This window comes from Bubalus kerabau, chromosome 19 (genome assembly GCF_029407905.1).
Source record: "Bubalus kerabau isolate K-KA32 ecotype Philippines breed swamp buffalo chromosome 19, PCC_UOA_SB_1v2, whole genome shotgun sequence".
Classification (NCBI taxonomy): Eukaryota; Metazoa; Chordata; class Mammalia; order Artiodactyla; family Bovidae; genus Bubalus; species Bubalus kerabau.
The window spans coordinates 41,817,737-41,834,340 of record NC_073642.1 but is presented as its reverse complement, the minus strand read 5'-3'; the positions used below and the strand labels follow the sequence as shown (position 1 = coordinate 41,834,340).

At 35.6% G+C, this 16,604-nt stretch overlaps 1 protein-coding gene across 2 annotated transcripts in view; it reads right to left on the bottom strand.

The window, feature by feature from the left end:
* SCFD1 (sec1 family domain containing 1) overlaps positions 1 to 16,604 on the bottom strand; it is a 112,210-nt gene that overhangs the window by 45,568 nt on the left and 50,038 nt on the right. For both annotated transcript variants that reach the window (XM_055555654.1, XM_055555655.1), the window contains exons 14-15: positions 15,905 to 15,986; positions 3,916 to 4,012 (exon numbers count right to left, since the gene is read on the bottom strand). In XM_055555654.1, the coding sequence (XP_055411629.1) occupies positions 3,916 to 4,012; positions 15,905 to 15,986 (179 nt within the window). The remainder of the gene's footprint in view (positions 1 to 3,915; positions 4,013 to 15,904; positions 15,987 to 16,604) is intronic.

The window sequence follows — 16,604 nt, the reverse complement described above, 5'->3', positions numbered from 1 at the left end:
CCTCCCTGTCCATCACCAAATCCCGAAGTCTACCCAAACGCATGTCCATCAAGTCGGTGATGCCATCCAACCATCTCATACTCTGTTGTCCCCTTCTCCTCCTGCCTTCAATCTTTCCCAGCATCAGGGTCTTTCCAAATGAGTCAGCTCTTTGCATCAGGTGGCCAAAGTACTGGAGTTATAGCTTCAACATCAGTCCTTCCAATGAACACCCAGGACTGATCTCCTTTAGGATGGACTGGTTGGATCTCCTTGCAGTCCAAGGGACTCTCAAGAGTCTTCTCCAACACCACAGTTCAAAACCATCAATTCTTCGGTGCTCAGCTTTCTTCACAGTCCAACTCTCACATCCATACATGACCACTGGAAAAACCATAGCCTTGACTAGACAGACCTTTGTTGGCCAAGTAATGTCTCTGCTTTTTAATAATGCTGTCTAGGTTGGTCATAACTTTCCTTCCAAGGAGTAAGTGTCTTTTAATTTTATGGCTGCAATCACCATCTGCAGTGATTTTGGAGCCCAGAGAAATAAAGTCAGCCATTGTTTCCACTGTTTCCCCATCTATTTGCCATGAAGTGATGGGACCAGATGCCACGATCTTAGTTTTCTGAATGTTGAGCTTTAAGCCAACTTTTTCACTCTCCTCTTTCACTTTCATCAAGAGGCTTTTTAGTTCTTCTTCACTTTCTGCCATAAGGGTGGTGTCATCCATATATCTGAGGCTATTGATATTTCCCCCTTTTTTAAGAGTAGGTGCTTATTCTGCTCAGAGAAGGAACAGTTCCCACTCTTCAACAAGGAGAAACATATTTATAATTCCAACAGGGTCAATGCCCTAAAGCCTCTGCTAAAGTTTTTAAGTCATGGGATACTAAGAATTGGAGGGCATGCAATGCTTATAATGACATTAGTCACAGAGGAACTAAATGGAAATTGGAAAAATGTATCCTTTACAACTGTGAGTACTCCAGAGTCTGGAGCTAGCAGCTAAAGGCTGGATCCTCCAGTCACATCCAAGTTTCTACTACAACTGCTATTTTAAAGGCAGAGTTTCCTCACTGAATAATTTGATACTTCAGAGAACAGTTTTAAGTATAATTCAGAGAGCTTTTTTCTCCCTGGAAAATTTGAGAGTAAGGTGTTGAACTGCCTTCCCACCATTCCCAAATGTTAAGGACATTCTCCAAATATAGTAACTTCAAAATAACAGAAGATAATAACATATCAAAATCAGAAAATTAGTGTTGGTCCGTTACTACTATCTAATCCTTAGATGTCACTCCAAGTTTCACCTACTGTCTCTATAATATCCTTTATGGGAAAAAGAATCATGTGTTGCTGCAAAGAGCTGTCATCTCTTACATACAGTTGTCTTCTGTATGAAACAGTTCCTCAAGTCTTTCTTGACTTCATGGCCTTGATAAGGATTATAGGCTATTTTTTTCCTTCCTTTTGGTAGAATACTCCACAATTAATTTTTGACTGAATTTCCTCATGATTAGATTCAGGCTGTACATCTTTGACAGGAATACAACAAAAGTGATACTGTATTTTTATACTGAATCTTTTGGGTGGTACACTATTTCAGTATGACTCATTATTGGTGATGTTTAATGTGATTACCTAATAAGGCATCTATCAGGCTTCTCCTCTATCAAGTTATTTTTCTTCCTCTGTAAGTAATAAGTATTTTGTAGGGAGGTACTTTGAAACTGTGTACATAATCTGGAAAATTTCTATTTATTCATTAATTACATCTGCATGGACTCATGGCTTCCTATTTCATTCAGTATGTTATAATCTGTTATCATCATCATTTATTTTGGTACTGTCATGATCTGGCCATTGGCGGCCTCTTCAAGCTGACTTTTGGGGTCTTTTTGACACATTCCATCATGTTTTGAGTACTTTCCTTGCTTTTTGATACAACACAATGTTTCAGGCTTATTTTGTACTTCCTCTTCCTAGAATCAACCATTTATTTTGCCAATGAGTCCTAGAGGAAAGTGGAATACAGAAGCTAAAAATTCTACTACTGGAGAACTGTTGCTCCTCATCCTGCTCAAGTGGCAGAACTAGGGAATGCATATATTTGAGTACACACACATATAAAATCTATAGTTACTTCTGTATTTGACATGTATTCAGTGAAAATACCAAGTCCACACCGGCACTTCCAATTCCAATATTACAGGTTTCATTCTAGTTTTCTTCCTTTTAATATTTGTAACTTTCATCTCTGACAATGGGAAATCTCGCTCCCATTATATTATCTGATATATTTACTTATTTAACCAGTCCCCTGTACGTAACAAATATCCTAACTCTGCTACTGTCTGCTTGCCTGCATAGATGTCATCTCACTCCAATCTGGTTCTGATTCCCCACAATGGACACACACATATGGCTGGCTATACTTCTCATCCCGTCTGAGCCCATGCCTGGTTTGTCCTATGCAGGGTCACCCTCCTTAATCTGATATGAGCCCTCAGACTCCAGGACGAAACTGCTCCCACATATGGACAGCCTGCTCACCTCACTTGGGACTCTGATACATCAAGTTAGATTACCAACCATCCCTCTACCTGATCTGTGGATGCCTTCTCATTCTGCTTGGGTTCTGACATCTTGTTCTGGACTAAAGCGGTACTTGGAGAAGGAAAGAGCAACCCACTCTAATATTCTTGCCTAGAAAATCCTAAGGACAGAGGAACCTGGAGGGCTACAGTCCATGGTGTCACAAAACTTGAACATGACTTAGTGACTAAAAGAACAAAAGTGATACTAGACTGCCACTGTGCATGAATGTCTACCTTGCTCTGCTCTACTTAATGTCTTTAAAAATGAATTGGTTTGAGAAAGTAAGGGAAATGAAAAAGGTTCTGATTGTTTTTTTAATCAGCATATTTTTTGCTTAAACTTTACTCAAAACTGATTGTAAATAACAAGAAATAGCTCTGAAGTCATGGACTTGGATATATGTTACATATTTTTTCACCGTAAAGTACACATACCTTCAAAATGTTATGTTCTCCTCACAAATCTAGCTTTTTATAAGTGTGAGCAATACTAGGGATTCTCAGAAATTTTTATGCATAGAACCCTTTAATTACAAACATTTCAAAAAAATTGTTTATTACCTTCCAACTTGATATAAAATCTAAAAGTCATAACCAAAATAATAACTCAAAAACCATTATCAGCTGAAGAACTTGTATGTAAAATAGAAGCTTAATAGCTTATGTGATTTTTATTCATTTTTGAAAAGAGCTGAGATCTGAATTGAAAACTCTTCTGAAATTATCAACAAGTCTCTAGAGAATTTTAGAGGCTAAAACTCTATGTTTATGATCATTGTAATTGAACACAATAATTAGATTATATATTCTAAGTACAAATAGTTATATCTTGTTTAAAGAAAATCTAACAAACACATATGTAGATAAATATAAATAGACTGTCTACAGAGTTTCTTTAAAAGTGAACTGCCAAAGTATTTAAAACCGAATTCAGTTTTAGATACTGATACATCTTTTTAGGAAGCTCTATAGGGTTAAACCAAAGTAGAATGTGTGTCATGCTTGGTTTGAATGTTTTACCTTCAAATCTTGCCTAAGCCAGCAGAAATTGAGCTTCAAATGTATCACTTTAAACAAATGAATATGAAAAGTGCTTATATACTAATACATTAATAAAGCATACCTTCAAAGAAAAGTTCAATAAAATGCAAATAATTTTTCTAATTTAGGAACTGCCATGCTACAAACTTCTCAACAGGAAATAGCTCATTTAATTATCTCATTAATAGCAAAGATTGTGAGAAAAACAATAATTCTATTCAAATTTTACTCAAATTGAAATGCTGGATTCATCAGATGAAAAACTTATATTAACCTCAAATTTATGATACATACCATCAGGGTCTGATATTATATCTAGAAGAGATTTATCCAGAGTAGTTTTGCTCATTATTTTTTCTTCATATTCAAAATACACATCCAGTTTTCTTGCCTGTTTCAGAATAAGTATCAGATTAGAGAACATTAAACAATAAAAACCTCTCTGCTTACTAGTGCCTATTTTCTATGATCAATTTTAAAAACAAATGTTAATTTCCTAGTAAAATTTACTTTTACTTTATTTTACTTTTAACCATACACTTAGTGTACAAAATGAGATTATTTCATTTGACTTATAAATTTAGAATAACTCTGCATGTCGTATGTTAACAAAGACGAAAATCACACAAATCTCAATTATTGTATTAATAAGTAACTGCCATACAAGTAACACTGTTACATGCAAATTAATGTCAAGTGGTCAAGTTATGTTTACTTTTTAGTGAGTAAATCCATACATTTTTATCCTAACTAGACAGAAAGTTATCCTGATTATTTTCGATGGCTTAAACTGTTCCTCATTAATTTTCCCACTAAATACTTTGAACTTTAGATAATGCAAAAGTAGTCAAACTTTGCTTTTCTGTACAGCAGGTTTTCTCATTTAAAATCTGTTGATTAAAATTATCTAAATGAAATTAACATGTTAGGATAATCCAAGGTATATAAAAATCATGAAGTATCTATTAGATTATGCTTTAGATAAGACGAGAGACAAGAACATGCTTTACTACTGAAGGTGTTACCAATCTAAGTAGAAATCATTAATGAAATAAATGAGAACACAGAGATATCAATAAAGAATCAAAATATAAATACAGGATAGAAATAAACATTAAATTAAGATGATAGAATGAAATAAATATTAACCAGTTGTAGAGAAGGAAGTGATGAATTCTGAGTTGTTCTGAAAGTGATTTGGGGACGTGGATAGACAGTTCATTTCACTTAAAGGAATCGTGTATGTGTGTGAGTATGCCTGTGTGTGTGTTAGTCGCTCAGTTGTGTCTGACCAGGCTCCTCTGCCCACGCGTGTGTGTGTGTGTGTGTGTGTGTTAGTTGCTCAGTTGTGTCCAACTCTTTGCAACCCCATGGACTATAGCTCTCCAGGCTCCTCTGTCCACGGGATTCTGCAGGCTGAAGAATCTGGAGTGGGTAGCCATCCCCTTTTCCGGGGATCAAAACCCAGGTCTCTCAACTACAGGTGGATTCTTTACTGTCTGAGCCACCAGGAAAGCCCTGGTTAAAGGGATCATATCAGGCATGATCAGAGTGGATAGATCTGAATGGCAGATTCAGCAGTGATTTCATACATGAGGCAACAGGTGATCAACCCCCCAATCCCACTCCTCCACAGTGGCATACAAGGCCAGAGCTTTAAAAAGATGAAATACTCAGCTTGAAAATCAAAACATGAAAAGGTAAATATAGTGAGACCTGTCCTCACTCCTGTCCTTTTCTACCCCATTTCCACCTGCTTCTTTGGCTATTTATTTCTCCTATAGTTTTTCAGCTTCTCTATGCAAATGTAAGCAAATAGTATCTATATCCTAATATCCCTCTGCTTTCTGACACAAAAGGCAATATACTATACTCTGCTGTCCCTTGTTTTCACTCAGCAATATATTCTACACCAGTACACGGAGAATTTCCTTGAATGAAGTTGAGATAAGAGTTAATAAACTTTGTAATAGAGTTTTTGTTTTTTACAAATGGCTCTCCACATTTTTTTTAGATTCCCTGATGCAGGAATTATTTTGATTACTGTATAAAGCTACTTTGAATAAACAAAATAGATACATGCTAAAGTACTAGGAATGGAAAAATGCAGTATCAAAAATGAACAAAAGAAACAGAAAGGAGATCCTAGGAAAGTGACCATGGTGGTGACTGTGGGAGTGGAAACAAAGAGATGTATACGTAATAACTAACATGAGAATGTGCGTAGGAAGGAAAATAGTGAAAAAAGTCAAAGATAATTCCTGGGAAATAAAATGACGGTAGTAGGAACTGTGTGTGCTTAGTCACTCAGTTGTGTCCAACTCTCTGTGACCCCATGGACTGCAGTCCGCCAGGCTCCTCTGTCCATGGGGATTCTCCAGGCAAAAACACTGGAGTGAGTTGCCATGCCCTCCTCTGGGGGATCTTCCCAACCCAGGGATCAAACCCAGGTCTCCTGCATTGCAGGCGGATTATCTACCAATCTAGGCCACCAGGGAAGCCCTATGTTAACTTAAATGGACTGGGAAAGCCTAATTATCTGTAGAATAAAGCCAAAAACAGAAGAGGGAAGGAGATAAAATAAGGTGTTAGGCTGACTTTCAGGGCCTCACAATCTGCTCCAGCCAACTTTTCTGTTTTACCACTTCACCAGGTTCAGTTCCCTCTAGTCACATCAATTAACTCACTGACTTTTCATTAAAAGTAGTGAATGCCTTTAATCCTCAAGGCTTGGGCTTGAATTATTCTCTTAGCTATTTTAGAATGCATTTCTCTTCCATCACCTGCCCAGTGAATTCTACTAATTTTTCAAGGTCCAGCATCTTTGCAGCTTCTCTGTAACTCTTAAACCTCTGTTTCTTCCCTTTCTTGCTCCTTTCCAATCTCCTTCTTCACTGGAAGAATTAATTAAGCCCTTAAGTGTGTACTGACAGCACTTTGTACACTTCTCCATAACAGCAATGATTACACCACATTACTCTCTTTGGTTTACATACCCTTCTAGAACTATAAACTTTCTAGAATGTTTCTAATTAATTGTTTAACCCTAGGAGTCTAACAAAGCACCTGTCTTGCAGCAAAATATATGTCAAATTTCTAAGCTAAGAGCAAGACATATACAGATCAAGTAATCATCTTTAAAAGTTATGAAAGTAGATAAATGAACTTCCAGAAGTGAAAAATGCAGAGAATCAAGCTTTAGTGATTTAATAGATAAAATTAAGTATACTAAATGCCATAATGGAATCTAACGTGTGTACCTACATAAATGAAGAAACGTGGCTCACTTAGACTCATTTTGCTCTTCTTGATGTATTAACTTATCCACATTTTAACTTCTAATGAACAATGGAAGCAGAATTAAAAAACAAGTTAATCTGATGGCTAATGGGTAGACATTCTTTTGAAGGTGATAGTGTTCTAAAATTGCCTTGTGATTATGGTTGTGTAACTCTGAATATAGTAAAAAACCACTAAATTGCATGCTTTAAAAAGGTGAATTGTATGGTATGTGAACTATATTTCCACAAAGGAGTTAAATATAAATCATGTAGCATTTCAATATACTGACTGGGAAGGAGCCTCATGGTGGAGGGAAAGGAATGAAGTAAAGCTCTTCTAACCTGCATAAGAGAACTAGTATCTGTTCAGTATCTAGTATGTGCAAGGCACTTTACTTACAGCTATGGCTTTCAAATGTTTCTAAACAGAGAACCTCAGGACCCTCTTTCTCAAACCAAATCTTCTGCAGAACCCTAAACATAAAATAGATACAAGTGACCAATTAAATGTCTCTGTTGAGTCTAGGGTACCAGAGAACAGGGTTTAAAAGCTACAAAATCAGATTATCTCACTTAATTCTCCAGACAACACTAAAAACTAGGAATTATTAGTCCCATTTTAAAGATGAAGAAACAGACACAAAGAAACATAAATTTATTCAAGGTTACCAGAGCAGAAGTAGAGAGTTGAGATTCAAATCCAGGTCAGATTCCACATACACCACAGATAAAGAGAAGGGAAAATTACATTTTCCTCAAGAACAATTTATTGCTTCCTTTGCACACACTTCATGAAAGAAAGTATATTTGTCAATTAGTATATATTTATTTTTTTGGTAATACACATAATTTACATATATGTGGTGAATTTATGGTGAATTCACATTACAATCAAGATGTGAATTTTTTTACTGGATTAAAATAAGGACCATCTACAGAATTGTACATTATAGGTGATCAATAAGTACAGAGGAAAGAAAGCCAAAACGGCACTATCAGAAGGAGTTAAGTAAAAGAATGCAAAATTCTTTAGTCATTTCTTGAAATGAGGTATTCTTGACTTTACTTGATAAACTGAGCTGGACTGAAACAGAATAACAATGATAAATAGCATAGCAAAAAAAAAATTACAAGACAAAATAAAAATTACAAAGTTTCAGGTATGAGTTCCAACTCTGCTATTGACTAGGGAATATTTTACCTTTTTTGGAGGTAAGAGGTATATCTTATTTCCTTCACTGATTAAATGAATATTTCACAAAATATGTTCTACAGGGTGCTAGTTCTTACAGTTGGTTAAGAAATAACCCCTAGAAGTGTTCCAGAGTCAACAAAGTTTTAAGTTTTTTTTGAATGCTTTTAAAATGCATATATTACGCTGCATTATGAATCGCCAAGAGGAAGACATAGCACATTTTCCTTCTACTTTATTTGACCAAAGAAGAAGCAGCCTCACTACTATCTTGTGGACTCTGCTAAGAACTCTGCCCCAAGGTCCCTTCTAGTCCTAAGTTCCTCAGAAGGTTTGTGAAGGACTCTGGAAAATGGGGTCCATAGGACTGAGGAATTATAACGCCAATGTTTGATTTTCTGCTTTCTAGTCTGATTTGTATATCCCTGGTGCTTATGAATTATTCTCTATTCTGTTATTCTATATGACCTTAAATTCTGTAGAACAAGTCAAGGTATAAATAAATAAAATGTGAGATATCTATTTAAAAAAGTTAAGGAATGCATCTGTCCTCTCCTTTTATTTTAAACATCTGAGACTGTTCATCACAAGTCTGCTTCTACTCTCCGTGTTTAATCTACAGCATATTCTTATAAGGGAAAAGACTGTTTAAAAAAAAAAAAAAAACCTCCCCGGTTTACCCACTCACAAACTATGTAACATATCCTCTGTTTCTTGCTATTATATGTCATTTAAGCTATAAAGCCAAAAATTCACATTACCAAAATTAGTCTTTGGTTTTCTCAATGACTTAATAAAAATCTGTTTTCTTATTTATAGATGATCTGAAGTAGGTGAACGCTAAGCATTATATTTTTCACTTTTATCAAAGTAAAATAACATATAAAACACAGAATTTGGTTAAGTTTTAACATAAGTATATACCCATGAAACCGTATACACAATCCAGATAGTGAACATATCATTCACATCAGTTAAGGAAATTCTCTCATTGTAAATACTCTCCTCTCACTCTCCAACACCATTCTTCATGTCCTACTTTCTGTGACTATAGATTAGCCTGCATTTTTCTGAATTTTCTATAAACGCAACGTGCTCTTTTTTTCTGTATGTAGCTTCTTTCACTCAGTGTAATTACTCTGAGATTCATCGAGTACATACTGTTGTATGTATTAACAGTACCGCCTTTTTAATTGTTGAATAATAGTCCACTGTATTGGAGAAGGCAATGGCAACCCACTCCAGTACTTTTGCCTGGAAAATCCCATGGATGGAGGAGCCTGGTAGGCTGCAGTCCATGGGGTCGCTAAGAGTCGGACACAACTAAGCGACTTCACTTTCACTTTTCACTTTTGTGCATTGGAGAAGGAAATGGCAACCCACTGCAGTGTTCTTGTCTGGAGAATCCCAGGGACGGGGGAGCCTGGTGGGCTGCCGTCACTGGGGTTGCAGAGTCGGACACGACTGAAGCGACTTAGAAGCAGCAGCAGCAGTCCACTGTATACTGGAGTTTGTTTACTCAATTAGCCTGTTGATAGACATCTGACTGATTTCCAGTTTGGGGCTATGACAAAGAGCTGCTATGAATATTCATGTATACTGAACATATTTGCTTTCATATATCTTGAGTAAACACTTAGGAGTAGAATGGCTGGAGCACATGATGGATTTGTGTTTAACGTTTTAAGAAACAGAGATACTGTTTTCCAAAGTGGGTGCACCATTTTACATTTCTACCAGCAAAATATGAGAGTTCTAGTTCTGCATCCTCGCCAAAGGCTGACATAATCAATATTTTAAATTTTAGACATTCTGATAGATATGCAGAGGTATCCCACTATGGTTTTAGTTTGTTATTTTTCTGATGATGTTGATGTTGAACTTATTCATCACTTGGATATCTTTTTCAGTCAAATCTTTGTTCAAATTTTTTGCCCTTTTAAAAATTGGGTTGTGCATTTTCTCTATTGAGTTGTGAGAAGTCTTTAATTCTTTGAATTTAACCTTTATGAATCTATTGAGTCTTGCTAATGACAAAGCTTTATCTTCATGAAACCTGATGGTGGAAAAGTGAGCAAAGAGCAAGAGAAAGGTAATTCCACACCTCGTTTTTTGAAGATGTGGAAGAAGTTTCCAGAAACTCAGAGTGAGAAACTAAAAGACATTTTACACATTGAAGAGCTGTCTTTGGTCATATTTGGAGTAAAGAAAACTTCTTTAAGTTCTGATAATGACTAATCTTATTTGGGATGAAAAGAGGTAGAAGATAGTGACAGTCTGTCCACTGGGGACTTCCTGCTATAGGACATATTTTCTCCTGCCTTGAAGAAAAGACAGCAAGGTCATATGAACATTCACTCAGTAGTGCACTGGATAAAAGATCATTTAAAACAGATCAGTCAAAACCCAGACAGAGAAATGTTCTGATTTACAGGACAGTACAATTTCTTCCCTATAGTGATCAGGAGAGCAGTGATCAGTTATCAAAGTCCGTTAATGCAAAGAAAAAAAAAAGGGGGATTTCCCTGGTGGTCCAGTGCTTAAGAATCTGCCTGCCAATGTAGGGGACATGGGTCCGATCCCTGATCCGGGAATATTCCACATTCCATGGGTCAACCCGTGAGCCGCAATGACTGAGCTCTTGTGCCACAATTACGGAAGCCCGTGTGCCCTAGAGCCCATGCTCTGCAACAAAGGAATCCTCCACAATGAGAAACCCATATACCTCCACTAGAAAGAAGTCCCCCCGCATGCCACAACTAGAGAAAGTCTGCAAGCATCAATGAAGACCCAGCACAGCCAAAAGAAAAAATAAAAAAGGACCTGGCTGTATATACATGTTTAAACACTACAATTTAACTTAAGATCTAAAACATATAATTGTCTGTCAATTTTGAGGTAGACCCAAGACCCTTCCCTTGAGCACTGAGGTTCCTGGACTGAAATTTTTTTCTTTCCTGCAAATGCACATGTTTAAGTGATCAGCTGTAACTTCAAGTCTCTTTGAAGCGAGATACAAAAATTTATAAATGTTTACAATTACAACATAAAGCAATTCTAGTACTTTCAAGATTTTTCAATGTTTTACAGTTGTTGTCTGCTCCCTGCCACCGCTACTAAATTAAGTAATAATTAAATCACCACCTTCCCTGAGTCTAAGGCAGGTAACTTAGTTTTAGAGAAACAAACCTCTTTTCCTACTCATACCATTGACATAAATAGACTGGAATCAAATACAAACAAAAAATTCAACTTGCAAACACACTAGATGTCACATGTTAGCATGGCAATAATGTGGTCAGCAACCACTGTTTCCGAGGGAATAAAGGGCATTGGTTAATTTGATATGCTGATCAGTTCAGTTTCTATTTTATTCTGAAAGCTTATTTTCCCCTAAGAAAGATAAAGAAGTTGGACCAGAGAAGAATAAGTCCCCTGAAGGAGGTGCTCTAGTTAAAAATTAGCATTGCTAGCAAGAGCTAAGTCATGCTCAGTGTGTACAGAGCTAAGTCGGTACATGTTTGCTTGATCAGAGGATGTCTTTAGACCTAACTCAGTACCTCTTAACTTTCTCCACACGAAGCAGCAAAACAGAAATGAAGATCCAGCACCAATAATCCACAAGAGCTTATTAACCGCCTATTCTTGGCCAGCTACCTCGGTAAGGAGCATTCAGATGTGAGAGCTCTTCCTCTCAGGTGGGAGCTCTTCCTCTCAGGTGGGAGCGCTAGGGGAAAGAGCATGTATGCCATTTCTCTTTCTTCTTCTCTGACATACATGTAGGTGACTTTTCTTTTTCTTAGGTTTCTGATGCTAGAGAATAATTAATTCTGGCTGGCTATGCAGCTGAGACAGTAATCATTAAAATATACTGAAATCTGTCTATAAATTTAAGTAATCTCAGAATCCATTCCTTAATAACCAACAAGTGGGGGTAAAATCTTATTTGTATTAGAAATGAAAAAACTGCTGGCACTTCCCTGGTGATCCAGTGGTTAGGAATCCACCCTGCAATGCAGGGGACACAGGTTAGCTCTCTGGTGGGGAACTAAGACCCCGCACGCCTTGGAGCAACTAAGCTCCCGTGCCACAACTAGAGAATCTGTCTGCTGCAGGGAAAGTTCCTTCACAATTCACAATTTACTCTTAACCTATTAAACCAAAGTTGACTACTCAAGCCACTAAAATCTTTAGAATACCAATAAATTTACATGATAATATTTGTCAAAGTTGTCACAAATTGCTCTGCTGCCAAACATCAACTGCTGGATAACTGCCAGGACTTCTAAAGAGATTAATTTCTTCTAGTATTCTGCTTTAGAAAATGATCTAAAGAAATATAAGCAGTAGCTATAAACTAAACATCCCAAAATAAGAAATACGCAAAACTGCAATAAAGACAAATACCAAGAGATGTGTTCTGAGATCTCTGCATGAAGAGTCATAATGTTCTTGCTAATAACAACAACAACAATAATAAGTAAATAAATATTTACTGCTTAGGTGAATGAATGTTTACAAAGAAGTGAAGCCCAGATGGTCAACAAATTCTAGTAAACAGTAAGAGATATTGGAGAAAAATATTTTTTAAATTATCATGAACATTATATAGCCAGAGGCAGATGGTGTAGCATGAAAATGGCACAAATAAATGTATTATTTTGAAGTAAATATTTTAAAGTTGGAAATTTAATCATTATAAAAACTATAAGAAAAATTTTATAACTATGAGTAATGAGAAAAATTGGAAGCAACACAATTTACTTGCTAGCTTTGACATAGGAGAATAGACGTTTTAATTAAAACAGGACTCTTCGCCAGTCCAGGTTCGATGCATGATACTGGATGCTTGGGTCTGGTGCACTGGGACGACCCAGAGGGATGGTACTTGGAGGGAGGAGGGTTCAGGATGGGGAACACGTGTATACCTGAGGCGGATTCATGTTGATAAATCCAAAACCAAAGCTAAATAATAAAATAAAATTAAGAAAAAAAAACAAACAAACAGGACTCTTCTCAAAAAACACTGCAATTTTTCTATACTAACAGAATTTCTAGTATCAGGATAACTCAGAGTATGTGGCTTAATAAATACAATTATAATTTATACACAAATATTTAAAATAAATATGCTCCTATATCTATGATTTAAAAAACAAAAAAACTTCTGGTATTAATTGGGTTTCCTAGAATGATCCAACAAGGAACATGGTGTCTTATACATGAAATTTTCCCTCTGCAAGTAAATGACCTTATATAATGTCCTTTATAGTTTCTTTATATCAGATCCTATTAGGAAAATGGTGTCTTCCTTGAGTTATAGCACAAAAATTATTTCAAACTATGTAGTTTTTATATATAACTACTTAACACCCTGAATGACAAGTTAGTTTCTTAGTATAAGATGCTCTGCTTATTAGCAATCCAGGAAGAAACAAGTTCTTTTATAGAGAGCCAAGCAACCAGGTCTGAAAGAGGAAATTTTGGGTCAGGCATGGTGACATAATAAAATTTATCAGACAGATGGCATCCATTAGGACAAATTGATTCACAGCTCATATAAAATTGTAAATAAGCATCATAAAGAATTTCATAGGTAAATTTTTCCTTAAAAAACACCATTCTCCACTTAGACAGGTATAATAGCCATCTTCCAGAACTCATCCATTCCTCAACACTCCTCAGACCATTCTCTAGCTGAAACATAAATCAAATCATGGCAGTAACCTCCAATGACTTCCATCATACTTAAATCCCTATTTCTCTTGATCCAATAGTGTTATCAACTCTTTCCCTCCTCACTATGAGTACATTAGTCATCTTCTAGGTCCTCTAAAATAGTAAATTTGTTCTCGCCTTAAGGCCTTTGCAGCACTTATTCCCTCTGCCTGAAATGGGTGGCCCTGAGATTTTCACTAACTGGCTCCTTTGTGTGATTTAGGTCTCAACTCAATCATCTCCTCATCAAAGGCAATTTCACTTCCCCTGGAACAGCTCTCTGAGCCACTGTCTATTACCTCTTATCACCCTATTTTGCTGTTTTCACACCACCTAAATGCCATGCTTTCTAATCGCTTACTTTGCTTTTTGTCAATATAAGATTAGCTCCAAGAGAAGAAAGAACTTGTCCATCTTGTTTACCATGGAATCTCTAGGGCCCAGCACAATCCCACAGAGCCATTTAATAAACACAATTGAGTAAACTACTTTATCCAGAATTTTCTCAAACCATAAACCACAGTCTTTGATCTAGAGTATATTCATATAAATTTGTGGCAGGATAGTGTTTGTAAAGTTTTATGAAAAAGATGAAAATGTGCACTTTCCATTGGTATGATAATGTTTTTAAATACTTTGGGTTACACAACTCAGTTTTGAAGTAGGAGCTGAGTTTAGCACTTTCCTGATGTTACAGCTGTGAGAACTGCCCCCTCCAAAGAAAAACCAAAACCCTGAAAAAACTAAAGTCAAAAAAAGTCCACAAAACTGTTTAAATCTCAAAGTAACACATAAACTATTAACAACGGTCATAAAAAAACAGCATGTACTCAAAGAGCATTGATTTAATAGATAAGAAGATCTTGATTACAAAACTATAGTTTAGCCGATGTAAACTAGAACTTATATTTTGTTTTAATACAACATAGTTTTGTTTAACTTTTTATATTAGCTTTGTAAGCAAAGACTGTCTTTTCTGAGTGAAGGAAATTACTGAATATAGCTGTCTGTTACAGTCCACCAGTTATATATATTATCTTCACTGGAGACAATGACCTCAGGTAAAAAAAAATGAGCAGCCTTTTTCCACTTTACAGAGCTGCAACATATGGAAGTTATCATCAGATATCATCTACAGATGGCACAATTATATTTCTATTCCTGTAGGTATATGCAAATAGCAAGATCAAAATCAAGAAGTGGAACAAAGCAAAAAATCAGGTGTCAGCTTAATAGAAATTATGCAGGTTTAAATTCTACGATCTACAATGATCAAATCTATCTATATTAGCTCCTTTCTAGTGCTCTAAGACTTTTAAAATCATTAAAAAATGTTTAATCCCCTTTTCCATAAATATAAGTTGTTATCAACACGTTTGATAGACAGCAAGTATATTCAGTTTTACATTACTTTTTCAAATGTATCATCTCAAATGGAAAGCAGGGGTCAGTAGTAACTACATTCTAGTATATCACCAATCTGTCACTGGAATTCAGTTCCATGTCCGGAGAATAAATGACAATAGAATACTAATGAATGGATTAAATCAAACTGATATGGAGTTATGAATAAAGTAATGAGAAAAACTAATTATGACAGACAACATATAGGATTATCCAATGCATTTGTTTCAAAATCAAAGTACAGTGGGAGACAGTAAGAAGCTATAAGGCTAACAGACTAATCTTAAACTAAAATGTTCAGAACCAAGTTGCATTTCATTATGTGATGTTATCAACATATTTCAGATAGTACTACAGTAAAGGGGTGTCTAAACCTGAATTACTGATGTTTAGATACAAATCTATTATTAACAAAGTGGTACATGCAGAGGCATTACTAAGGCAGTGAAACATAATAAAAATATCAAAGGTGCTAAGTTTCCTTCACTGAATGTGTGACCTTGGGCAAATCACTAACCTTCCTGGATTGGTTTCTTCATGTGCAAAAATGAAGGTAATAATGCTGCCTTCACTAATTATAACTCAACCTTACAGTTAGGGCTCAATGAGATACTGAATAAGCATCTTAAAAAGTCTAAAACCTACAAAATTAGTAGTTATATTCTAAGGAGGGAGAAGTTAAATTTACCTTTATATGTTCTAAAACAGCAGTGGCAACATTTGTATGGAGATCAATAAGTCTTTTTTTTTCAAGGAGTTCTGGCAAAGAGCTACAAGTATCAAAAAATTGAAAATTAACCATTAAATTTTCTAAGGAAATGACATAAATTTTAATAAAATGCAAATCTGGGTGTTTCCTCTGAGGAAACTTGGAATAGTAAACAGGGCCAAAATTACATGTTAAACTATTAACTGAACTTAATCTCTAGGCTTGAACATATACAGTATTTACCACTTTAATACAGTTGAAATGCTTCTTATTTTAAAATAATCTGCCTCCCAAATATCATCATTCTATCATTTCACGTTCTAATTCCAAAACTTGGAGGTTAGAATAAAATCAGATTAATGGGAAAATTTTACCTATATTTCTAAAACATGAAACTCTCTCTCCTTGATGGTATTTAAAGTATCCAAAAGATACTGCTTAAACTAGCTAACATAGTAAGAGCAGCAATGATAAAATTAACAATAACTCATTTTACCTTATCATCAATACTATCTCAGCGACAAAATTACTCCCATTACACAATTCTAACTAGTAAAAGAAACAAATGATCTGCTATATAAAGGATTCATGTTGGTAACTGGCAGAAAACAAGAAAATTCTGTAAAGCAGCGATCCTTCAATAAAAAAATTAAAAAAATAAAGGAGGGAACTCAAGTCA